Here is a 25,324-nt window from a genome sequence, read left to right on the forward strand (position 1 = left end):
CTGACAAAAGTCTGATCACCTTACAGAATGAAGGTAGAATGCTATAATCCAAATATCCAACAGTCTAAACCCCCTTGTAAAGTCTGTAGCATGTGCTGTTCATAGGCTTGCGGCTGGAGTGACTTGCAAGTCTGAAACTTCAGTTTCTGCTCTGCTCTCACTCTTTTAAAGTACTTTCACTTCATATGTGGACCATTTTTCATTTCTCAAAAATGAAATCCAATGTTTAAATCCATTTAACAAAGACACCCCTTGCTGCACAAGTTAAACACGCATCCCATGTACCTCAACTAGACCCACACACTAGGCGTGAAAGGAGGTGGGTCTGCCCTCTCCAGTCACTTCCTCCCATCAGGGCATCAGACCAACCCCTCCTTGGGGCTTAGTCAGGAAGCACAAGATGTCCATTTAACAAACTGAGACTTGATTTCTATTATTTATAAGGCTCATTTGAGTCAGTTGAACCTTAGACGACAAACAGCAAGAGGGAAGAGTGGGTGTAAAGAAACAGATGGGTAATAATCATATGTCACAGATACATAACAATTTTTAAAAGAATTTGATAGGGTGTGGGCTGGGGCTTCCCCCCCCCCCTTCCCTTCTGTCTCCCTCTCTCTCTCTCCTGGGGCTTTCTGTCTTTCTCTTTCTCTTTGGGAAGGGGTGGAGATTACAGAAGAAAAGGAAGGGGGAGAAAAAGCAAGACAATAGGCTAGACAGAGCGCCTGATCGGCATCCTAAAGCAGTATGCCCCGCCCTACCCCCCAACACCTGGTAGCTCAGTGGTCGCGATTTCAAAACTGGCAGACGCTCCCCATCCTCCCCACTCCACCCCCACCTCCCCGAGCCAGGGTGGCCTCCAACCCGGAGGCGGGAGGAGAGGGAAGGCAGAAAAAAGAGAGGGGAGGGAAGATGGAAGCTAAGAGAGGAGGAACAGACTGGCAAGACCTCTTGGGGGCAGTGGCTTTTTATCCCTCCAAAGTGGTGGAGTCGCACAAAAATCCAAGTCCAATGGGGCCCACTCACGTGCCAGCTCCCCTGCTCCAAATGCAGGCGGCTGCCGACACCGACACCGCGCCTGCTGGCCCCGCAGCTGCGGCACAATGCCCCGCCTCGAGCCTTAGCTACGCCCGGGGGAACGCGCCCAGCCCGCCGAGCACCCCGCACGGCTCCCCGGGAGGGCGTCGGCTGAGCAGGAAGGGAAGGGAGGGGCGGCCCCCGCGAGGCAACAACGCTTGCCACCCGCCAGCCCGGACCCCAGAAGAAAGCCCCACCTGTCAGGCGTGGCGCTCGGAGCGAGGGCATCCAACCATCCTCATGCAGAGGCCAACGCCAGTTAGCCCCGCTTTCCAAACAACCTCCAACGTTACATCGTCAACAGAAACCTTTAGGCATGAAACACACAGCCGCCGGGAAGGGTGAATCGCAGACACCCACACTAGCAGACGCTCACCAATCTGGACCAACCAGCTCTCTCACGGTGGAGGGATGCTGTAGGGGTCTCAAATTCCATTAAAAGAAACAAAACCAAGGCAAAAGCCATGGTACTCATTGCCAAGACGGGCTTACCTCCTGCACGGCATCTTATCCATTCCTGGTCTTCCACTGTGGGCTGTTGTTTTGCTTTGTTGTTGTTGTTGTTGTCTTTTGAGTGTCTGCTTAATGCACCCAGCTAATCTGCAGAGCAATGTTTTCTTCCCATCCTGCAGCCCCACACTTGTCAGAGCTGCCTGGAATTCCACCAGCAATGCAGCTTCTCCGCGTCAGTGGTAATTACAGACGACAGAGGCTGCTACTCCTTGACAAAAGGCTTTCGTTCCCGCTCGTCCCTTACAGCCCTGCCGTCAGAATTAAATCCATTTCCCGCACGAGGCTGGGAGGAAATGAGAGCTCTCCTGGCCGAGTGAGCTGACAAAAGGACGCTTGGCGGCGCCCACAGCGCCCCCTCTAGCGGGCCACTGCCCGGCTGCCCCAGGGCCGCGGTGCTGCAGTGCCCCCACCCGCAGCGCGCGCCGCCCGCGCTGCCGCAGTCCCGCCGCCCGGCCTCTGCTCACGTCCACTCCGGCACCACCAACTGCCCGCAAGAGCCAAGAGCTAGGAAGAAAATCTGAAATGTGAACTCCCTTAAAGGATGTATCCTCCCTGGGAATAATAAAAGAAAAAAGTCTTGCAGCTGGAATATTTGTTGTCTGGGAAGGACATCTGCCTTTAGAAAATTAACTATTAGCGATTTTAATAGCAATTGTTGACCATTTGAATTCTGAGCCAAAATTATCCCTCTGCCAGCTCCATTTTCAACTAGAGCAAAATTTTTGTTGTGCTACTCTCTGGAACTGTGAGCCCAGCTCCTTCCAATTCTCATTACTTCCTCCTCTCGCCCCCTCTCCTCATCCCAGAGGGAACAGGTGTTCAGTGAATGGGGAAGGGGATGGAGAACAGAATACTTGGTTACAGTTTCAGACCTGCCAATAACTAGCTGTGTGACCTTGATGAAGTCACTTAACCTTTCTGGGCATTTACTCTGTAAAATGACAGTGTACCTAAGGCATCTCCCACTTCTACTTTCTGACAGTGTTTCTCAATATGCCCTCAGAGTAGGCATATCAAGTGGTTGCTTGGGACTTTAGACCCGCATAATCTCACCAGCTCCCCCAATCAGCATTTACTCTGTTTTTAAAAATGTGAATGCAGGGCAAGTATGGTTTCCAGAAAAGCCCCCTGGTCATTTTCCCCAACCAGTTCATGGCCCCTTTGCTCCCTGCAGGTTCCAGGGCACCATGGCCTTAAGACACTCCCATAAAAACCACAGACCCCGCCACAGTGCTGCTACAGAATCAGAATCTCTGGAGGTAGGCCTAGGAATCCATATTTTTAATAAGCATCCCTAGTAATTCCTTCGTACACTAACATTTAAAAAATGCCACTCTATGTGAGCTACTAGTGATGTAGAAGAGAAAATGCCCACAACAACCCCAGAACTGAAAAATATTCTGAGACACTAGAACTGTGTCTTTCTGCTGTAGCTCTTCCAACCTTCCACCCCCCCCCCCCCCAAGTCTCAATCCCCTCTTTCTCATTCATTCCCCTTTCACTTTTTTTTTATTTTTTTTAATATATGAAATTTATTGTCAAATTGGTTTCCATACAACACCCAGTGCTCATCCCAAAAGGTGCCCTCCTCAATACCCATCACCCACCCTCCCCTCCCTCCCACCCCCCATCAACCCTCAGTTTGTTCTCAGTTTTTAAGTCTCTTATGCTTTGGCTCTCTCCCACTCTAACCTCTTTTTTTTTTTTTTTTCCTTCCCCTCCCCCATGGGTTTCTGTTACGTTTCTCAGGATCCACATAAGAGTGAAACCATATGGTATCTGTCTTTCTCTGTATGGCTTATTTCACTTAGCATCACACTCTCCAGTTCCATCCACGTTGCTACAAAAGGCCATATTTCATTTTTTCTCATTGCCACGTAGTATTCCATTGTGTATATAAACAACAATTTCTTTATCCATTCATCAGTTGATGGACATTTAGGCTCTTTACATCCCCTTTCACTTTCAGAATTGAGTCCACAAGCCCTCTCCCCCATTCACCTGTCAAAACCTGCTAGAATTACAAGCAATTCAGCTAATAGGACCCAAGGTCTGTCTGGCCAGAACCAGGAAGTGATGTGTTTATTGAGACACTTCAAGTGGCTATGCACTATATTTAATTTTAGATGTATTTTGTAAGTGATATTTGGTACTGAGTGATGATATCTAGGGAATCAGGAACATCTTTTCCAGAGCCCTGAAATCATAGGTATGGTGGGCCCTTTTCTGAAATAGAACTCAAAAAGAGAATAGAGAATTTTTGTTTAGTCCAGAAATAACAGGCTTCATAAATCCCCTTAAGTCATCTCCATCACTCAAATATATCACTTCATGATACATTATTTAGCTTTCTCAAACTAATAATTGCAAACTCTTGTTGGCTCCTGCCACTGCTCTGAGGGCTTTACATGCATTTTTATTCATTTAATCCTCACAAGAACTCCATAAGGTCAGTACTATTATTACTCCTATTATACAGTTGAAAAGATTGAGGCACAGAGAGGTTCGGTAACTTGCTCAAGGTCACATAGCTAGTGGATGGCTGAGCCAGGATTCAAACTCAAGCAATATGGCTCCAGAGCTTATGAGCCCTAACCACTACCCAGCACATGGCTTCTTGGAGGGGACAAAAAAATTAACTTTAAAACTAGAACTGGTGCACCTTCATGGCTCAGTCAGTTGAGCATCCAACTCTTGATTTCAACTTAGGTCATGATCCCAGGGTCATGGGATTGAGCCCTGCATCTGGCTCCATGCTGAGTGTGGAGCCTAAGATCCCCGTGCCCGCGCCCACCCCCCCACCCCACTGCCTCTCTACCCCTCCGCCCCTCTCCCCGACTCATGCTCTTTAAAAATTAAAATAATAAAAAGCAGAACTAGAACTAGTACAAGTCACTGATAAAGTTGATAGGCTGATATACATTCTTTTCCCAAAAAAGTGATTCTGTTCTTCTACTCCTCAGTCTTAAAAAAATAAATTCTCCAGCTTCTCTTAGATGCCACCTGAATGTGACAAGTGCTGGAAAGATTAGCACCATCCTGTGGCTTTAGGAATTGTTCAAATATCAGATAGGAAGCAAGACTTCAACATATAAATTTCCATATTGATAGCCTATATGGAATTTTAGTTGAAGTTCCTAAAGTTCTTGCTCAATTCCAAATTCACTTTGAAATCCAACAAAGGGACTTGAAAAAAGGATTTTCAAAAGTTGTCTATATAGGCTATCCTGGGAAGATCGCTAGAATTCAGAGTCCACACCACAAAAAGCTCAAGATACCTAGCCCTTAACTAGGGACATAGAAGACACCATGTCAGACCCAGAAAAAAATCACATTTGGCTAGCCTCCAATAGCCAGGTTAAAATTAGATTTTCTGACTGGTTTGCAATAAAAAATTATTTTGCAGTAAAATTATTTCTAATCCCCAGGTCTCTTGACAAAAAATGTTTCTGGCCAGCAATAACTTATAGAGAGAGCAGATGGCAGTATATCAGACACCCACAGTGTTTCCACCTCCCGATATTCATGTCCTGGGGTAATCCCCTCCCCTTAGGTGCTGGAAGGACCTGTGACTTGCTCCTAACCAATGGAATACAGCAAAGGGAATGGGATGCCACTTCTGTGATTGCATTACATAAGATTCTTCAACTTGCTGACTTTCTCGATCACCTTCTTGGTTTGCATGCTTTGATCAATCAAATAGCAATGCTAGGACGACCTACATGGCAAGGAACTTAGGGTGACACCTGACCAACAGCCGGCTAGAAACTGAGGTCATCAGTCCAAAAGTCCTAGAGGAAATGAACTCTGCCAACAACCATGTAAGCTTGGAAGCAGATCCTTCCCCAGCCAAGCCTTCAGCTGAGACCCCAGCCCGGACTGATACCTTGATTTCTGCCTTGAGAGTAAGCTTAAAGCAGAGGACCCAGCTAAGCCATGCCCAGGTGTGACTCCTGACCTACTGAAACGGTGAGAGAATGAATGTGTTAAGTTCTATGTTCGTGGTAATTTGTTACACAGCTTTAGATAACCAATACAGTGCCTTAGCACCCTCCAGGCCAAAGCATACTTATCAGTTGCCTTCCCCAGGGCATGCCAGAGGTTCTGGAGGAATTGACACCCCAGGGGATCAGTTTTCAACCAACGACCATCGACCATTGGGAATCTATGAATAGCCCACCTCCCTCATTCCTGGGTGTTAGGAAGACACCACTGAGGCATGCTGTACACAGTTTCCCAGAGTGCCTCAGCAGGACTGAGCCCCAGAGGCCCCCAGTAGTATCCTCCTCAGTCATGCATGTTTCATAGTCTGGCTTTTCTTCCTTGTATTACTTTCCCACTCCTCTATTGTTGGTTCCTGGCCTTGTCTCCCAAATAAACTATAAATCATGGCCTACTTTTAGGGAAATCAAATTTAAGACAGGAGAGTGGGGGGTGGGGGTGGGGGAGAATGACAGTGCTTTCAAAGTAAGACCAATGATAAATTCTAAGTCTAGGTCTCCTGAAGATGCCCCTCTCCCAACAAGCAAAAGTGTGCCCAACCCTATGGTTGAGGTGTGCTGTGGAAAGAGAACTGAACTAGGAGCCCAGGGCCTGGGGCTCGTCTCAGTCCCAGTGACTGGGTGGACTCAGAAAGGACTGATCCCAGGTCTCACTTCCTGGCTGTAAAGTAAAGGTAACAGCCCTTGCCCTCTGGTAAGGGATGAACTGTGCTCCTCTACCTGCCCTCTACCACCAATCCCTACATTGAAGTTCTAACCTCCAGAACCACAGAATGTGACTATATTTGGAGATGGGGGTCTTCAAAGAGATAATGAGGTAAATTAATGAGATAATTAAAAATGAAAAAATTAGGTGTCCTCTAATCTAGGACAGGTGTCTTTATAAGAGGAAATATTGACACAGGCTGCCATAGAGGGAAGACCATGTGAAGATACAGGGAGAAGTCAACCACCAACAGCCAAGGAGAAAGGAAAACCAACGCTGCTGACACCTTGATTTCTCGATCTCACACAAACTTCTGTTGGTCAAGTCACCCAGGCCAGGCTACCTTGTTATGGTGGCCCTAGAAAACTAATGGTCTCCTACCATCCAGGGTTGTCATGCAGACAAAATAGGACACCAAGCCTTAGTAAGTTTTACAGTCTTATTACAGACTAGAAAGACACAGCTAAACCATGGTCACAGAGGGAAGAGTCATCAGGGTGAGGTAGAGAGGCCCCCGACTCCAGAGGAAAGGCAGTCCTTATTATAAAGTGGCAGAGAACTTGGCTGAATTGTGTCCTAGTGTTTCATAGAAGGTAGAACTTACAAGTGATGAAATTAGATATTTAACGGAGGAGATTTCTAAGCAAAATAGTGAAGGTGCAACTAGCGTCCTTCTTACTATTTCTAGCAAAATGCAAGAGGAGAGATGAATTAAAGGAAGACTCTTTAAACACAAAGCAGCCAGAGCTTGAAGACTGGGAAAATTCTCAGCCCATCTACATTGCAAAACATGACAAAGCTTGTTCTGAAGGGAGTATGAAGGGTGTGGCTGAATAACCATTTGATAAAGAGGTCATGGGTGTAACTCATGGACCTAATCGGCCATCTCAGCAGAGGCCAGGAATAGAGATGGGTTTTTCCAGCAAAGACAGTGCCATTTTGAACTAAAGGGAACAGAAAAAGCAGGACAGAATGAAGGAAGGCTATTAAACTTCTTGGATTCTACTGGAGGAGACCACAAAACTATTTGGTTGCAAAAGTACACTGTTCTTCCAGGAAAGGAGAGAATGACCCCCAAGGTGATTCAGAGATCATCAGCACTGCCATTCCAACCACAGGCCCAGGGGCCAAGTTTGTTTCCTCCTGGCTTCAGGGGGCAGGGCCACTGCAGAGCTGTGTGGGGTGAGGCTTCCACCACAGCGGACCTGGAAGGTGGGACACTGCCAAAGAGGATTACTATGACGGCTTAAGATATAATGGAATTTGTCTTGCTAGGTTTGGAGCTTGCTTGGGACCCATCACTCCTTTCTTCTTTCCAATTTCTTCCCTTTGGAATGGAAATGTCTGCCCTAGGCCTGCTCACCATTGTATTTTGGAAGCACATAACTCGTCTGGTTTCACAGGTTCACAGCTAGAGAAGAATTTCACCTCAAGATGAATCATATCTCAAGTCTCAACCATACATGATTTAGAGGACATTTAGATGAGACTTTGGACTTCAGAATTTAGAACTGATGCTGGAACAAGACTTTTGGGGATGTTGAGATGGAATGCATGTATTTTGCATGTGTTAAGGGTATGAAGTTTTGGAGTCAGGCACCAAAAACCATTGACTGAATTGTGCCCTGCAAAATTCCTATGTTAAAGCCCTAACCCCCAGTGTGACGAAGAGCCAGGGATTTTAGGTGGTTGTTAGGGTTAAATGAGGTCATAAGGTTGGGCCCTTAATCCAATAGGATTGGTGTCCTTATAAGAGGAAGAGAGACAAGAGTTTGCTGACTGCACACACACTGCTTGCTCTCTCTCTGCCCCCACCATGCGAGGCCAGAGAGAGAAATCTGCAAACCAGGAAGAGCAACCTCACTAGAAACCAAAACTGTTCAGCCTTGATCTTGGACTTCTCAGCCTCCAAAACTGTGAGAAATTTCTGTTGTTTAAGCCACCCAGTACAGGATTTATATTATGGCAGCCCAAGCAGACTATATACTTTCTGTGCCTTGGTTTATCCACCTGTAAAACAGGGATAATCATGCCTATCTTATAGGACTGTTATGAGAACAAGGGAACATATGGAAGTATGGGAACAGATACAGCATATAACAAGTGCTAGGTCTTTGTGAGCAGTTGTTACAGAGATGAAGACGGTCTCTGTGGTCAAGGTGCTTCGGTGTCTAACTTGCATAAGGTGTATTATGGATTTAGCTGGGTATTTAGACAGCCTTGAAAATTCTCACTGCCAATGGCCAAGGCTTACCACTCCTTACTTTTCTAGCTTAAGTTTATATTCCTATTAAAGTTAATCTCCCCAAGAAGGGTAATAGGCACTTATTCCTCAAGTGATGAAAATAGATAGAATGAAAGATAATAGCTATGGGTCCTGAAAGGATAAGGATGGAAACCTCAGAGGAGCTGGGGGATAAGCATGAAGGCTGAAGACCCTGAAGCCTATTTCTTCTAAGCATGAAATTAAGGAAAAAGAGTTGAGTAGATGTGTGACAAGCAAGGCCACTTAAAGGGTAATTGCAAAGCTTTGAATTATCACAATTTTTAAGAGACTTCAAGACTTTCAAGACTGCATTTATTTGTCTCTAGAAGGTATCCCTGGGCTGGCACTTTTCACTTTTCATACTTGGGGGAGCCTGAAACAGAGAAGAAAGTCCCTTATAAATGGCTAAATGATAATAACAGATAGTTCCCAAAAGAACGATATAAATTTTTTCATTAGTAATCAAAAATGTTTAAGTTTAAAGATATCATTTTTTTTCTATTAAAATTCTATCATTTTAATAGATCCCACTGTTAGCAAGGATATGGTGAACTCGGCACTCAGAACTGATGGTATTATAAGTTGGCCTCATGCAAGTCCTAGATTGTACCTACCTGTGACTCAGGACTTCCACTTCTAGGAATCTATCCTAAAAATAAATAAAAAAATTTTTTTAAATATAGAAAGAGGTAAATACATCAGGCTATTTGCCATGTTGATTAGAACAAAAAACTGAAAACTTAAATGATCCCCAATTAGAAAACCCTTCCATTCAATTGATCATTAAAACTTGTGAAAAAGACTACACAGTAACCTCAAACATGTCAATGGTAGAATAAGAAGAAATACAACACAGTGTTATATACCCTGTCATAATTTCTTAATTCAGTTGTGTAAGAAAAAAATTTGGAAGCATTTTAGTATATTTCCATCCATGGTTTTACTAAGATGGTAAGATTACTTTGGGTCTTAATATTCTGAAATCTCAACCTGAAGAAAAAGCCAAACCCATGACTAAAAATAAAGCCACTCCAATCTTTCACTGTGGAAAATAAAGTACTACAGTCACATGCTTTAATTCAGGTTATAAAAAACACATTTACCTATTTCCTAGCCCACTCTCATTTATATTTCAAGGGTGTTTTTTTAGAACAAAAGGCAGTAAAGAGTTTAACACTATTACACATATGCTCTGATTCCATTCTTCACTGACCCACTGGATATCGGTCAAGTTCCTTCTGTTTTCTAGTTTCCTGACATGTAAAATGGATATAATTATACATCATAAGGTGGTCATGAAAATTACAATGCTATTATGTATACACCACCAGGAATAGTGTCCAGCACAAAGTATCAATAATTTTTCTGATCTTAATCAAGTCTTTCCACTATACATGTGATTAAGCTAACTTTTTGAGTTCAAATTTAGCTTTAAAAGTTTCATTTAATTTTTTTAAACTTTTCACATACTTATAATGTGTTAAACCTAAGAGATAAGTTCATGTATTGCTAGGTTTACCCAGAGTTAAAAGATAATTTATTCCAATAGCCTACAGTCTAGTGTATTATAGATCATTGTCTTAGTTTGGATTTAAGTGTTAACTAGAAAATTCCAGGAATGTAGTATTTAAGTATCAGAATATGAAAACTTGCTAAAGATGATCAATTTTGCCTTATTCTCACAGTTCATTAAAAAAAAAATGCCTGTTGGCCTCATCTAAGCAGTTGAAGGTCTAGGAAGAGGGTGGTCTGAGGAACAAACCCAGCTTGCTGCTCAGCCCCTCTGATAAGGCAGGCGTGCTCCTGTTGTTGGTTGTATAGCTGCATGGTTTGACATATTATCCAATGTAACCTTCCCTCCACCCACTGAGCCAAGACTTGGGGGAGGGGCCAGGGACTGAGGTAGATAGATACGAACCAGAAGTCCACATTTAGCTTCATATTTCAGTTCCCAGCAACAACAGTCTGAAAAGCAAGGTTCTCATTTGAAAGAAGCTGACTTTGTTGAAAGGGAGAATAATAAACATGTGGGTTCTGATGGGCCAGAGCTCAGATGGCAGCTCAGGTGGTCACAAAGCAGGGAGGAGGCAAGACATGATGTGGGAGAAGATTTCCTACAACCAAAAATGGAAATGAAAGTTGAAATAGCAGGAAGTAGTTATTTGGAGGGGATGGAACTCGTCTGTAGAAGCTGCCTGATTCCTAATCCCTGGGAAGGGCCCCTGTACCACACCATCCTGGGGAAGAGTTACATAAGGGAACAGAACCCAAGAAAGATAAAAAAGAATCTGAGGAAAGCCAGGATTTGTACCCACTTCTCAGAATGTAGCCTCTCACAGTTTAGTGACCACATGGCTGAAGGAATTTTTAAGTATGTGCCTGAGGGCAGCTACATAGCCCATCTAGGAGTGGGAAAGCCAGGGAGACAAGAAGATGCCTGGGTTCTGAAGGCAGGCAGCCCAGTGAGCCTGGCCTAGAGAAGAGAAGCCATAGTGGGGCCATGGACATCCTCAGCAGATGTCAGCTCAAGAAGACTGGGGGCCTAAGGATTAGCTGGGGAAATACACATGAGCATTCTCCTTCCAGCCTCCAGCCATAGCACACACACTCCTTGCTGTACCTAAAGAAGGACAAGAGGATCTCCTAGGGGAGACGGGGCAAAGAGTCCCACAGGGATTCTGAATATTAAACTGGTAACAGTATTTACTCAAAGAAGATAGACCTTAATGGGCTAAGAGAATCTTCCACCATCTGAGTCATAAGGTCTTTACTAGGTTCTCAAAAACAAGTAGAATACAGTGTAGAAAGTAAAGTTATATTTCTTCCCATATAAATTGTGCTCACAATTGTCAATCCTGCTTTGATGTGTGCAAATCCAGCCAGGACCCAGAGATCAGAACCCAGCATGGTCACCACAGCCCTGCCACCTCATAGAGTTGTACAGATGATCTTCCAGCAAATAAAGCTCCTTTATAATGAGCAGGGCTTTGGCCACCAAGCCCCACATGGTCTTTCTCTTCCCTTGGGGGCCTGGTCCAAATTGCATGAAGCAGGGAAACTCTGCTCCTAGGTTCTTCTCACCTCAGAGCACTGAGGCAGGCGGCCCACGCCCATCTTCCACACTAGCATTGCTGGAAGGACACATTCCTGGGAGGGAAGTCTTCCAAAAAAGGAGTGATCCAAAGAGGACCAGAAGAGTTCCCCCAAAATAATCAAGCTATATTTATGGTTCCTTTACCCTCTCACTAGAAGATCTACCTTTAAAATGATATCTTTGGGGTCCGTTTCATTGCTAACCCATTCTGGATAACTCAGAGGTTAGAAAAAGGGGAGATGGGAGAGGACAGGAGGACACACTGACCTCCCTGAGGGGCAGGCTTATGTGGTCCTAGTACTTGATGGCTTCCTGCTAACCCAAAGAGCAGTCTGTCTTAAGGGAGGTCAGTAGCACATCATAGGAATCCTGCCGCTAACTTTGAGAGACCTTTCCACTCAATTCTTACAACCCTCCTCTCTATCCATGTGGGACCAACGAGTTTGGGTCTTTTATAAAACTCATATAAATTCCCTCCAGAAGTCCACTAGAATAAATCAAGATTTATTTCAATTAATTTAATTTTTTTTAACATTTATTTATTTTTGAGAGACCAAGCATGAACAGGAGAGGGGTAGAGAGAGAGGAGACACAGAATCTGAGGCAGGTTCCAGGATCAGAGCTGTCAGCACAGAGCCTGACATGGGGCTTGAACCCATGAACTGCGAGATAATGACCTGAGCTGAAGTCAGACACTTAACTGACGGAGCCACCCAGGCACCCCTTACTTCAACTAATTTAACTACCAAGCCCATCATATGTGAGAGAAATAGAAATTATTGGCTTTCTCAAATTATGTTCAGCTCACCAGGTAGACATCTTGTCAAACACACCAAACCTCACACACATTCACAAAACCCACTTTTTGTTTGATTTTTCCATGGGGACAGAAGATTGAGAGTTCCAACAAAAGAAATCTCCCTATCTTATGTTCATGAAGAAATTCACCTTTCCTCTAACATTTTCTTCTCATCTTGGTCAGACTGGGACTCAAGAGTTTCCCTTGGGTGCTGCTTGGATCTCTTCCTGAGTAGCTGCACCCAGGGGAACCCTCCACTGGAGGTGGCATCACTCTGAGGTTAGATGGATCCTGCTTGTATGCTCCAGACCTCACCTTTCCAAAGCTCCAGGGAAAAAAACCAACATCCATATCATCACAGCAACAATCCCTCAGTCCCCAGAATTTAGAAGACACAGTCACATCCTGAGCCAACACGACCACTAGAGCAGCCTCCACACTCGGAGTCCCAGCACTCTTGGTCCAGGGCTGCAAAGTTTAACACCCAAACTGGTGGTACAACAAGGTGTCTGGGGGCCGACAACCCAGCGAGCATCCACCACATCAAAAGGAAGTGCAAGTTTCTAAAATATTCTGCTGCTACGTTCATCAGAATATACCCCCTAGGCCCCAGTGAACACCAGGGCAGACAAATGTGATTCCCAGGGAAAAGCCTAGACCATCACACTACTGTGGTAGAATTTTTGCTATCACATAGAGCCAGTTCCTGGCAGAAATGTGAGAGGGAAGACAGGAGATAGTTGCTTCAAGGCCTTCCCAGGGTGCTAATGAATTCATCCCAGCTAGTTAGATCATTCCATTTCAGAGCTTAAAATACTATTAGAAGAAATGCTCCCAGGGATTAATTTCCACACACGGATTACCACAATCTGCAGAGGGAGTAGTGGAAATCTACCATCCACATAGGCTTCTTCCTCTCAGAAACTCTTCCAAGGAATACTCCCACACCAGGCCAAAATTTTAGAAGTGTGTGATGGCAGAACACCCAGGCCCCAGACCAGGCACTTATGTTCATCCACATATTCCTTTCCAGAGTCCCTCTGACCCCAGCACAATTGGCATCTCACTCCAACACAGAGGATGGCCTTTGTCCAGGGACACAGCCTCTGCAGGATCATAGGCAACTGTGAACAAAACTCAGAGCCTTGCGTGATAGGAAATGCTCAAACCATAAACACAGGTGTCAAACAAAAGAAATAAGCAATGGTGGGTCAGTAAACATCTTGCCACCCAGCAATGCCCAATCCCAAAACAGCAAAATCCTACACTTGAAAATCCAATCCTAAATGAGCCTTGCCAGGATCCTGACATTGATCCCTACTCCTACCAAGGCCAGATGCTGCAGCTTCACATGGCTCAGGGCCCTCTCCATTCGCACACATACTTGCTGATTCAGTCCCCAAGTGAACCTGCTCTGGCCCGAGAAGTTAATCTCCATGCCTGCCATCAGCAGATTCTTATGTACTTCATTTGGGATTTTTGCCTCTCAGGAATGTTGTTGATCTTGCACAGGCTGTTCTGACCCCATCCTCAAATCCCCAAAAATGCCCATCTCTGCCAGCACCAGGATTCCACTCCTCAGATCCTCTCCAAGGGCAGGAAGAAGGGTGCCGTTCCTGCAAACTGAAGCTGGAGGAGGCCTGCGTCCCAAATCCTAAGCCCCTCTGTACATAAGCATTTCAGTCCAATGAGTCACATCAGCTATCCCCAGGTTTCTGGTTAGGGTGTCTGGCCAGGATCCTGAAACCCTATATACTCACTCCTTCATGTAAACTACACTGACCCCTTATGAGAATTGTTTGGCAAATAAAGGTCAGGCTAAGCTTTGTTTCTCTGGTCCCTCTCACTTCATATTGGTTCCTGATTATAAAATGCAAGCTTTTATAAAGTTAGTAAAAGTGATGTTGAGTAATTGCTCAAGCCACATGTAAATTAGGATCTCAGAGTTAAACCTATTAGCCAGGGGAAAAAAAAAACTAGTCAGAAAGATAGTCACACAGTAGGCACTTAAAAGAGAAAAAATTCACTTCCCCCTTCCCATCCTGAACAATTCAGTCCTAACACTGTTAGCTCATAGTGAGATGGGGGGAGAGACATGGTGGCCTTGAGTGAGCTATTGGAGACCCAGCAGGGTGAGGATGGCATCCACACATAGAGGTGGCCTAATACAGGACGTCAGAGACCAAGCAGATGAGGGGAATGGCCACACAGTGGGGAGGCTCAGTGCAAAGTGATGAAGTCCAATCAGCAGGAGAGGGGTCTTGGAAGGGCAGTGTGGTAAGGGGAGTCAGACCCAAGCCAGGCAAGGATGGTGCCCAGGCAGAGGGCAGCATAGCATGGGGAGAAGCAGCCCATGCCAAATCAGGCAGCCATGCATATGTGCAGGTGACCTCACATGGTGACCCAGAGTCCAAGCAAGATGAGGAGACACCCATGTGTGGGGTGAGGGATGGCCTGAGTGGAATGTGAGAGCCAAGGAGAAGGTTCTTACGGAGGGGCAGCTAGTCATGGTGTTGTTATGGGCTGAATAATGTCCCTTCAAAATCCATATGTTGAAGTCCTAACCCCCTACCTCAGAATGTGACTGTATTTAGACATAGGGCCTTAAAAGGGGTGATTAAGTTAAAATGGAGGGTGGGCACCAGTTCAATATGAGTGGTGCCCTTATAAGAGAAAATTGGGGCACACACATGCAGAGGAAAGACCGTTTGCGAGCCAAGAAGAGAGGCCTCAGAAGAAATCAAACTTGCCAACACCTTGATCTTCGACTTCCAACCTCCAGTACTGCGAGAAATAAATTTATGTTGTTTAAACCACTTACTCTGTATATTTTGTTACAGCAGCCCTAGAAAACTAACACAGGCGCTAAAGCCCAAAAGGGGTGAAGAGAAGAGCCAGGCATGGGGGAGACAGCACAGAGAGGAGAAATGAGTTACACAGGGTGTCCTTGATGAAAGACTCATTCCAGGGCTAGGGGTGGGAAAGGACATGATGCTTGAGCTCAGAACATCTTCTGCCAGAAAGGAAATGATCAAAGAATGATAGTGACAGGTCAAGCGGAAAGTTAGCCCATTTGATGGGGCTTTCATTGGCCACAACGAGGACAATTGGAATAACAAAATAAATAATGAAATACTAGGATATTATGATGATATAATAATTACTGAATTAAATAGAAAACCATTAAAATGAATATAGAAATAACCAAAAGGTTCTACAATAAGTCAATGGTTAAACTGTGGCACATCCATCCCATGGACTAATACTCAGCAATGAAGGGGGAGGGGTGTGAATAGACTTTTAATACAATGACTGGGATGATCTAAAGGGCACTGTGCTAAGTAAAAAGACCAGACTTTAAAGAATACACACTGAATGATTCCATATAGTATAGAACACTCCCCAAATGATAGAGACATGGAGAACAGATTACTGGTGGTCAGTGGGTAGAGAAAGTGGAGATGTGGGGGCAGTGGATGATAGCAGGCAGGAGAGCTTTATGGGGGTGGAACCGTGCTAGATCTTAACAGTAGTGGAGATTCCACAAATCTACACTTGTGATAAAATGACAGGGAACTAGACACACATAGTACCAATATCGATTTTCTTTTGATATTGTACTATAGTTTCAGGAGATGCAGTCATTGAGGGAAAGAAACCAAGTTAAGGGTACATGGGACTTCTCTGTACTATCTTTGTAACTTCCTGTGCATCTATAATTATTTCAAAATTAAAAGTTTCATAGATACAGAATGTTGGTGAAGAACAGGATACCGAGAGAGCTTCAGAGCACCTCCACACAAAATACGGATCACAAAGTAAAAAGGTTAACTTTACAGTAGAGAGGCCTGGAAGTTATTACATTAAGTGATGGAAGTGAATATCCTCAGCAATAGGACAAATCAAAATGTACCCCATTTAATAAGATGCAATGGGTAGACAACAGCATCACTTCCATGCCGTTCCCGCCAAAGATGTAGATCTGAATCTAATCAGGGGGAAAGAGACAAACTCAAATCAAGAAACATTCTGCAAAACAACTGGCCTGTAATCTTTCAGTGTGTCAAGGTCATAAAAATCATGAAAAGACCAACAAAATGTTCCAGACAGATGGAGGCTAAAGAGACATGACAATTAAATGCAACTCATGATTCTCAGTTGGTCCTTCTGCTAGAAAGGACATTCAGACTGTTGGTGAAAACCTGAATGGAGCCTGAGGATTTTGTGGCAGTAACGCCACAACATTAACTTCCTGATTTTGATGGCTACACTGTGGTCATGTAAGACAATGCCCTCGTTTATAGGAAATGCATACTAATTAGGGGCGATGGGGCATCAGGTTTGCAACTTATTCTCAAATGGGTCAGGAAAAAAGTTATTTGTACTGTACTTGTGACCCTTCTATAAAGTGTTTCAGAATAAATGCTTTTATTTTAAAAATAAATGATTTAAATGTCAAAGAATGAGAAAGCCTTCACAAAACTGATGAAATCCTAGAACATTTCTGCAAAAAAAAAGTCACTCTTTACATTCAGGCCTGGAAAGTCGCACTTGGCAGAAGTTACATGCATATATAAAAATCTCAAAAACATGATTCTTTGTTTAGTCTAAGAATTAGCATGCTCTTTCAACTAGCAATTTAAACTGAGTTAACCAAAAGACTAAAATTTAAGTGTTTTGTTCCCTTTCCTAAAGAAAGTTAGAACTTTTCTGTTTCTTAATAGAAAATGTTAGTCTCCGCTTTAAATCTACTTACTATAAACAGCCTATTCCCAGGATCAATTATCCTTGGAAGACAAAGACCTCCTGTACATCCCTGCTGCTGGTGTTGCTAAGCATATGCCTACTGTGCTTCCTTTTAGGTTCCACTCCCAGCCCAGGCCCAAAAAGGAATGGCAGGAAGGTATAGCCAAGCAGCTCACCCCAAGAATGACATGGTGATACCTATCTGACAAGGATAGGTGAGGATTAAATGCAAGTAAGATTCTTGCCTTAATACTGAGTATATATTAAAACATTACTAATTTTTAATATTTTGAGAGTGTGTGTGCATGCACACACACACACACGTGAAAGCAGGGGAGGGGTGTGTGTGGCGGGGAGAATCCCAAGCAGGCTCAGAGCTGTCAGCACAGAGCCCAATGTGGGGCTCAATCTCACAAATGGTGAGATCATGACCTGAGCTGAAATCAAGAATTGGATGCTTGGCTGACTGAGCCACCCAGGCGTCCCAAAACTAACATTACTATTGTTAACAGATAGCCAGGTTCAAGGTTCAGCTCAGGTCAGGTCTTCATCCTTACTTTTATTCCCAGTCATTCCCAGTCAGCTCAGGTAGTAGCAACAGGAATTCAGTCTCCCAAAGGTTGACTGTCAAGGGAAGGTTTGGTTTATATAGGTCAAGTGGCCAGAATATAAAAATCTAAAACTGAGCATGTACAAGAAGTATAACCCTTACAGAACAGTAATCAAGTAAAAAAATGGCAGCCAAGGTCAGTCAGCAGAAAGCCCGGAAGACCCAAACCAGAGTAGAGCACTACTAAAGGCCAAGTGAGAAAACTCAGAACACTTGCTACAAACAGAATGCCTGTGGCTTATTGTTGATTACCCACCAATCAATACTGATTGCTCATGATGAGTCCAGCAGATTTAATAATGTATGTCCAAGTGAACACTGACATGCCAGGTATTGTGCTAGACACTTCCCTGACATGATGCCATTTGAGTCTCACAATTATCTCATGTACAAGGTAGTCCAATTATCATTCCCATTCCACAGATGGGAAAACGGAGGACGAGATTCAGCAGCTCACCTAAGGTTACAAAACTAGCATCTGAACCCCAGTGTTGGCGCTCTAGATCCTGCACTCAACTGCTATTTTAAACTGCCTCCCTCCACCAACCAGCATTTGTGACTCCACAGCTCCCACTGCCCCTTATGTCACACTAAGCAACTTGTTACAGTACGCTTGGTTACAGTTCCTACAAGCTGTTCTTGTTTCTAGCAGTCATGTGGCAGGATGGACCAAGGGGTCTCATCAGAGTAACACAGTCACAGCAAGGGCTAAATGTCCACTTGTGGACTTGAAGAGGCAGACTGCTATTTCTATCCAGCAGCTTCATTAGTTTGGCAAAGTACTAGGAGCTATTAAATAAACTCATTTTTACTTAGAAAATGCCTTCCAATAAGGCCAATTCAAAAACAAAATGTGTGTGTGCACACATGTGCATGCATGTGTCTGTGGTATCACCATTTATCCTTGTGTATGGCAAGCTACTTCTTTCTTTTTCTGGAGGCCTCACAGTCAGAAATATTTTTGATGAGTTATTTAGGGTCATAAAAGGTAAACTTCGGTCTGAAGTGGGTAATTCTGGAGGGGTTTCCTTCCCCTTGAGTTGCTTACCTATTAATTTGGAAACATAATAAATTTTCCAAACTAGCAAACTCCACCTTCCCATTAGGTACTTTCACAAAATGACTTTGTTTCAATCATCTTTCAGCATGGAAAATGCCATACACTTCAAGGAAAATATTTTGAGTTTTTGACATCTATGTGGCTATTTAAGAAAAAACACTTTACCAGACTCCTGGTTGGGGAGATAACTCCGGTCGTGGACATCATGCTCTGGCGACAAGTGTGTGCTGACTCACCACTGCCACCATCTGCCCAGGGCCTCTCCTCCTCGTTCTTGAAGCCCACAGTACAGCTGGCATGTTGGGTGATGTTTCTCGATAGATCTCTAGCCAATGATATAGGTGGTTCAGAAACATTGTTGCTATAGCTCTGGTGATCCAGATTTTGTCTCTAGAAACCATATGTAGTTGTCAAACAGTATGACAGTCAAGATTCTGAAGATTTAAATCAATATATTCCAAAATTTTAACCAATGAAGTTTAAGTGATAAGGGCAATTCTTAAGTTATCATGGATGGAGAGAAAATCATTACTCACGAGACTGTATTTGTTTTTCTATAACCTTAAGATTTTGTACAGTTGGCAACTGCATTAAAAATATTATCCCATGGAACAGATCCTGTATTTTATAATGAATGTGGCACAAAACAAAGCCCTCCTGTTACACATGCAAGGAAAAACTAGGGCAGCCACCTGTTCATGTACAAATGTTATGACCATGCCACAACTCAAGCATCTAATTGGTTCACAGGACAATCCATTCCCACCATTGCAGAATTTATCCCCTCAGGGGTCACCCAAGTAGGACTAGTGAGTGGACAAGGAAAAAAAAGAAAAGAACCATTATATAACCTGGCTATTCCCAGCCTAAATTTTTAGAATGATAATGTTTCTCTACTCTCTAATATCGGTCCTTCTCTTCTGTCCCTAAACACAATCACATTGCTACTTACAAAAGACTTCAATTGATCTAACCACTTTTCTTCTTCCATCCTTTTGATCCTTCTTCCAGTCTCAGATTTCTAGGTTTAATGGACTTGAAATTTGCCATTATACTCTGCCTGGGGCCCATTTTACTCTGAGGGCCACCTACACGCCCTCAAGCCCCTAATAAGCTGACTTCTTGCCCACTCCTATCCTACACCTCACATTCTGGGCTTCTCCATAGTTTCTTGAACCACTTCCCACCCTCAGATTCCCAAGATTCTCCCCACCCAACTTTAGGACCAGTCTTGCTTCTCCACCTTCTTGCCACCTTCTCCTCTCTGATGGCTCCTCCTCCTTCCTGCCAATGGTGTCACTCATGACTCATTTCTAAGGTCTTTCTCTCTTCGTATCTTACCTCCTCTGATGACTAATTCACTTACAGGCCTTCAAGTCCTGCCTGACCATGCAACAAACCCATATAGCCCACAGCTTCCATCACCTAATGGACAGTTGTGAGCTCTACACACTGATAATTGTGCTGACACTATGTGCTTCACAGTTTGCATAGCAGGCTCGTTTATGTCATCCCACCAAATGGTTGAAAATCCCATGAGACTGGTATCCCCAACCATTGCTGAGCATTCCACCAGACTTGTCTTAGAGAGGGCCTCTCCAAGGGAAATGCCTCTTCCTTTCTGTGTCCTGTCTGATGGGAAACCACCACTATAGAGTGGATTTATGGAAGCCTCCTGTCATACCCTAGCTATCAAGGTTCTATTAAAGATGCAGCAGTTAGGAACCACGTACCCTGGACAGTGACAGGAGGCAAGTATATAATCAGAAACTTGGCTCCAAAGCTCACACAGATCTGGATTCAAACCCCAGTCCTGAAATTTCTTAGCTATGTAGCCTTTACTTGTATTTTGATTTCCTGCTCTGTAAAACATGGATCATAAATAACTCCTAGGATTGTTATAAACTAACCAGAACATATAAATTGCCCAGCACATGGAAAGGGCTCAATAAATGGTGGACATTGTTCTAAATTCTTAAACCTTTACCTCCAAGTCTTTGGCTCCTTCCAAAACATCACTGAGAACTTGTATGTATTCAGTTGCACCTTTAAGGATATCAACCTTGCTAGGCTTCCTGCTTTGGGGAAGAAATGGCACAAGCGCCTTCAGTTTGGCAAAACCACGGTTGAGATTTTTTATCTGGAAAACAAAAAAGCACAGTGACACACAGAGAAGCTAATTTGTACAGATGCCCCCCCAAACCATAGATGAGGGTTGTGAGGGCTTGCTTTCACAGCTCATGTCTGGGTGGTGAACCTAAATAGGCATATGCCAGAGTCCCCACTCCACTGGCAGTGCAGTTGCTGGCAATGGAGGAAGGAGCGGCGTAAACTCAGCACTGTGGGTGGACGGGCTAGCAGGGGGGAAGGGGTCTGTGTTCTTGCTGAACCCTGTCCTCCTCCTCTTAGAGCATACCTGCTGCACTGTAATGTTCAGGCAGTTGGGTAGTGGCTAAAAACTCTAAGTCAATACATCAGGATTTAAAACCCAGCTCCACCACATACATACTAACTTTACAAGAACGTTAGGATACTTCATATTGCCACATTATGGTGTATCTGCTAAGTGGAAAATACCCACCTTGTAAACATCCTTGTGGTGATTAACATAATTATACATAAAACTCTTCTTCCTGACCTGGTGCATAGAAAGTCCTCCATAAGTGGTACTGATAATGAATAAAATGTGCAAACACTGGTCTACTCAAGCACTGTGCCATCAACTCTTTAATCTCTTTCCCAGCCAAATCAGGTGTTAGTGTCTAGAGAGTCTGCATGTTGGCAAGACTTTAAAGGCAGAATAAGGCTAGCTCTCTATAATTCTCCAGGGTCCAATCCTTCAGCTCACAATGCCTGGAACTCTGATGACCATCCCCCTGGGGGAAAGGGGCCTTGGAAAAAACTGGTTTCCACTACACCATAAAGCCAATATACTCCTGTTAACCGAGAGTCCTCTCCCACTCCAGATCAAAGTCAACAATGGACATAGTTATCTCATTACAGCAGAATACAAAGACCAACAAACATATGAAAATGTGCAACTCTGATGAAAGGACTATAAAATAAAATAGAAATTAAGGGGCGCCTGGGTGGCTCAGTCGGTTAAGCGTCCGACTTCGGCTCAGGTCACGATCTCATGGTCTGTGAGTTCGAGCCCCGTGTCGGGCTCTGGGCTGATGGCTCAGAGCCTGGAGCCTGCTTCCGATTCTGTGTCTCCCTCTCTCTCTGCCCCTTCCCCGTTCATGCTCTGTCTCTGTCTCAAAAATAAAATAAACGTTAAAAAAAAATTAAAAAAAAAAAAAAAAGAAATTAAATGCCATTTTTCATGTACCAAGCTGGTAATGTTGTCATTTTGTTAATTATACCCAGCATTGGAGATGGACAAAGGGAACAGTCTTATACCCTGTAAGAAAGGATGAAAATGAGTAAACTTTCTAGAAAGCAATTTGGCAACTTGTATCACAACTTTTGAGATTGTATAGGTCCTATGTTCCAGTAATTCCATTTCTAGTATTTTGAGAGCAATTGCACATAGATATATAGACCAGTAAAAAGCTGCAAAAAGCATAAGGACTGGATAAGTTATGGTCTATTTATATGACTACGCAGTAAAAAGCTGAAAGAATGCTTAAGAATGAGGAAATGCTTTTGATAGTGTTAAGTGGAAAAAAAATACGTACTAGCTCACAGTTTTATAGAATTATATATGGCACACACATAACTAGAGAAAAAAGACTGCGAGGATATATACAAGAATGTCAGTTCATGGTAGTTATATCTGTGTTACGGTTGCTTCTGTTCCCTGGTCATTTCTGTATTTTCCAGGTGTATTAATTTTGTCGTTGTAAAGAAGAATGAAGGTCATTAGCTTTAAAATAGAGGGTAAAACCAGGATGAATTCTCTGCAGAAAGCAATTCCTTCCTGATGGGAAGGCCCATACAAAACGCAAACTACTGAATCAGAATCTTGTTTGAGGCCACATCATCACATCCGATTCCAGGGTTATTTTCACAAAGGGTCCGTGCCTGGTGAAACCAGACTTTTCCACTCCCTCAGCTTACCCCAATTTCCCCTGTTCTACTTTCACTTGGTCCTTTCTCCTCCCGCCCTTTCCCAAAGCTCCTAGCTGAGGCACCTGGGCTCCACTTCCAGAGGACCCGGGCACGGGCAGCAGAACCTCTCCCTCAAGTCCCAAGCCCGAAGGCGCGCCCTCCGTCCTCTCCTGTCCTCCACCCCCCACCCCACTCCCCGTTGGACTTCCTCCGCCGCGGCCAAACCCCCAGGTCTGCAAAGAGCAGAAGGCAGGCCAGAGTGGACAAACTGGGGGCCCAGGTTCGATGAGAAATACTAAAAGCCACCAGTAGATGCCGCTCGGACTACGGCGCACAAGACCATTCCGCGTTGTGATTCACCGCGGCGTCCCAGCCTGATTGGGAAACAACACTAGCTGGAGTGCAAGTCCCGTGCACACCCCTGCACCGTGTTTCCTTACTCTAAAAAAAGAGGAAAGAGTAACTTCCACTGGGCCCCCTCACCCCATACTTGCTTCGAGGCAGAGATGCAGTGCAAGGGAAAGGGGTGGTGGGAGCCCTTTGCACCCCAAGCGCCTACCCAGCGCCGAGTGGTTGGGAGATTTAAGCGCGACTCCTGGGCGCTAACCTTTTTGAAAGCACTTGCCAAGGTGAGACATTTCTAACGTTGTCAGGGGCCTCGCGTGTCCCCACTCCCACCCCTTGACCCCGTTCCGGGTGGTCAGCAGGTGAGGAGGCCATCCTAGCGTCAGCGAACGTCTCCCAAACGACGGAACCTCTGGCCTCAGGAGGTTCGAGTCGCCTCGGAACCCGGCGGGTGGGGGTAAGTGGGTGCACGGGCTACCGGCCAGGTGTTTAGTGGCGAGCAGCGGGTCGTGAGGCGGCCGAGCCCGGGTGGCCTTGGGGACCCGCGCGGAGCAGGGCGCTCACCCGTTCGCGCTCCTTGGCGTTGGCCACGCGCCGCCGCTCCAGCACCAACTGGAGGTCCTCGGTCGAGGAGTAGCCGCCCGAGGGCAGCCGCTTGAGCCGGCAGATGGCGGCCAGCTGGGGCAGCGGCCCGAACTGCTCCCGCAGCACGTCCTCCAGCACCTCGGCCTGCGGGACGCTCAGGAGAGCCGGGGCGGGCGCTGCTTCCATGGCGGCGGGCGGCGGGCTGGGGGCGGTGCGGCCTTTCATCTCCCGCACCTGCGGCGGCACGAGCTGCGGAGCACGGGGGCGGGGCCTGGGGCCCGGACCACCTGTCCCGGTTCCCCTACCCCGGCCTAATGCAAGTCGGGTGCCGCTCGGGGAGCCGCGTTTCACGAGCTGCACCGGTGATTTTGGTGAACACTGGATTACAGACAGCACCGGTTCTTAAATCTGGCCGCACACTGGAGTCGCCTGGGGGAATTGGGTTTTTCTTGATCCGCTTGCCTGGATTCCAATCCCCAGAATTCCAGTTTGATCAGTCCAGGCTGGGGACTGAGCTTCTGGATATATGTATACACATGTATGCAAACATACTTATGTACATGTATATATTTACCAGACAAAAAAATTTGCCGGCTACAAAGAAAACTTTTAAAAATTCATTTTGAAATAAATAAAAGTTGCAAGAGCAGTAACCAAAAGGTCCTGTAGCCCCTTCACCTAGATTTTCTACTTGTTAACGTTTTTCCACATTTACTCCATTGCCCTCTTTCTCTCTAGGAATATTCCCATTTTCATTATTCTTTTTCTGAAGTGTTTCCTAAGTCTTGCCCTGTCATCATGACCTTGACAGTTTCTAAGAGAAGTCTTTCATTCTGAAGGATGTCCCTCACCTAGGTTCTGCCCAATGTTCCCTCATGTCCAGACCTAGGCCATCCCTTCTTGGCAGGGACTCCACAGAAAAGATGCTGGGCTTTTCTCAGTGCATCCCATCAGGACATACATGATGCCAACCTGTCCCACCACTGGTGAAGTTAATCTTGATCACTCAGTCACGGTGGTGTCTCCCAGGTTCCTTCACCATACATGGACTAACTTTTCCTTTTGACTGATAAATATTTTGTGAAGAAATCACCAAAATCCTTAGCATCCATTGATGACTCCTGCCTGAATTAACCACTATTTTGTGGCCGAATGGTTGACAACCTATTGGGGGGATGAGCTTTTCCTTCTCCTCATTTATTTATTCATTTTGTGTTTATCTCAGCATGAACTCATGACTTTATGTTTTGCTCAATAAGATGTAATTTATTCAGATCACTATTTCAGTGCTCAAATGGTTCCAGATTTGGCCTGAAGGAGCCCCCTTTGTGCTGGCTTCTCTGTTCCTTTAACATGACCCCATCATTCTTTGCGTGCTTTCTTACTTGTACCAAAAAGGCATGACATGTTCCTGGCTCATCTTGAATCTTCCCAGCCTAGCCATGGAATCAGTCAATTCTAGTGGAAGATGG

At 44.9% G+C, this 25,324-nt stretch overlaps 2 protein-coding genes across 8 annotated transcripts in view; both read right to left on the reverse strand.

The window, feature by feature from the left end:
• ADD2 (adducin 2) overlaps positions 1–20,874 on the reverse strand; it is a 123,168-nt gene extending 102,294 nt beyond the window's left edge. Inside the window, exon 1 of one of the 7 annotated variants that reach the window (XM_053890783.1) lies at positions 20,857–20,874. The gene's annotated coding sequence lies outside the window, so the exon portion shown is untranslated. Of the gene's footprint in view, positions 1–1,023; positions 1,046–1,271; positions 1,401–1,566; positions 1,992–19,034; positions 19,057–20,856 lie in introns of those variants that run through there. The other 6 variants (XM_053890784.1, XM_019441181.2, XM_019441171.2 and 3 more) reach the window with 6 other exon arrangements.
• On the reverse strand, positions 9,171–25,303 carry FIGLA (folliculogenesis specific bHLH transcription factor). Its single transcript, XM_053890785.1, has 4 exons — positions 23,832–25,303; positions 20,857–21,009; positions 19,035–19,259; positions 9,171–9,209 (listed from the first exon to the last, which is right to left on the reverse strand). The coding sequence occupies exons 1-4, from the start codon at positions 24,075–24,077 to the stop codon at positions 9,171–9,173; spliced, it is 663 nt and encodes a 220-aa protein (XP_053746760.1). The 5' UTR covers positions 24,078–25,303.
• Between the last annotated feature and the right edge of the window lie 21 nt (positions 25,304–25,324).

Source organism: Panthera pardus, unplaced genomic scaffold (genome assembly GCF_024362965.1).
Source record: "Panthera pardus isolate Hobbes unplaced genomic scaffold, ASM2436296v1 HiC_scaffold_25, whole genome shotgun sequence".
NCBI classification, from domain to species: Eukaryota; Metazoa; Chordata; class Mammalia; order Carnivora; family Felidae; genus Panthera; species Panthera pardus.

Coding starts and splice junctions, on each gene's coding strand:
- FIGLA (XM_053890785.1), bottom strand. CDS start 24,077: ATGAAAGGCCGCACCGCCCCCAGCCCGCCGCCCGCCGCCATGGAAGCA. Junction 21,010..23,831: donor ACGCCAAGGAGCGCGAACGG/GTGAGCGCCCTG, acceptor TTTGTTTTCCAG/ATAAAAAATCTCAACCGTGG. Junction 9,210..19,034: donor TCTCCCCAACCAGGAGTCTG/GTAAAGTGTTTT, acceptor ATTTATTTTTAG/GATAGATTCCTAGAAGTGGA.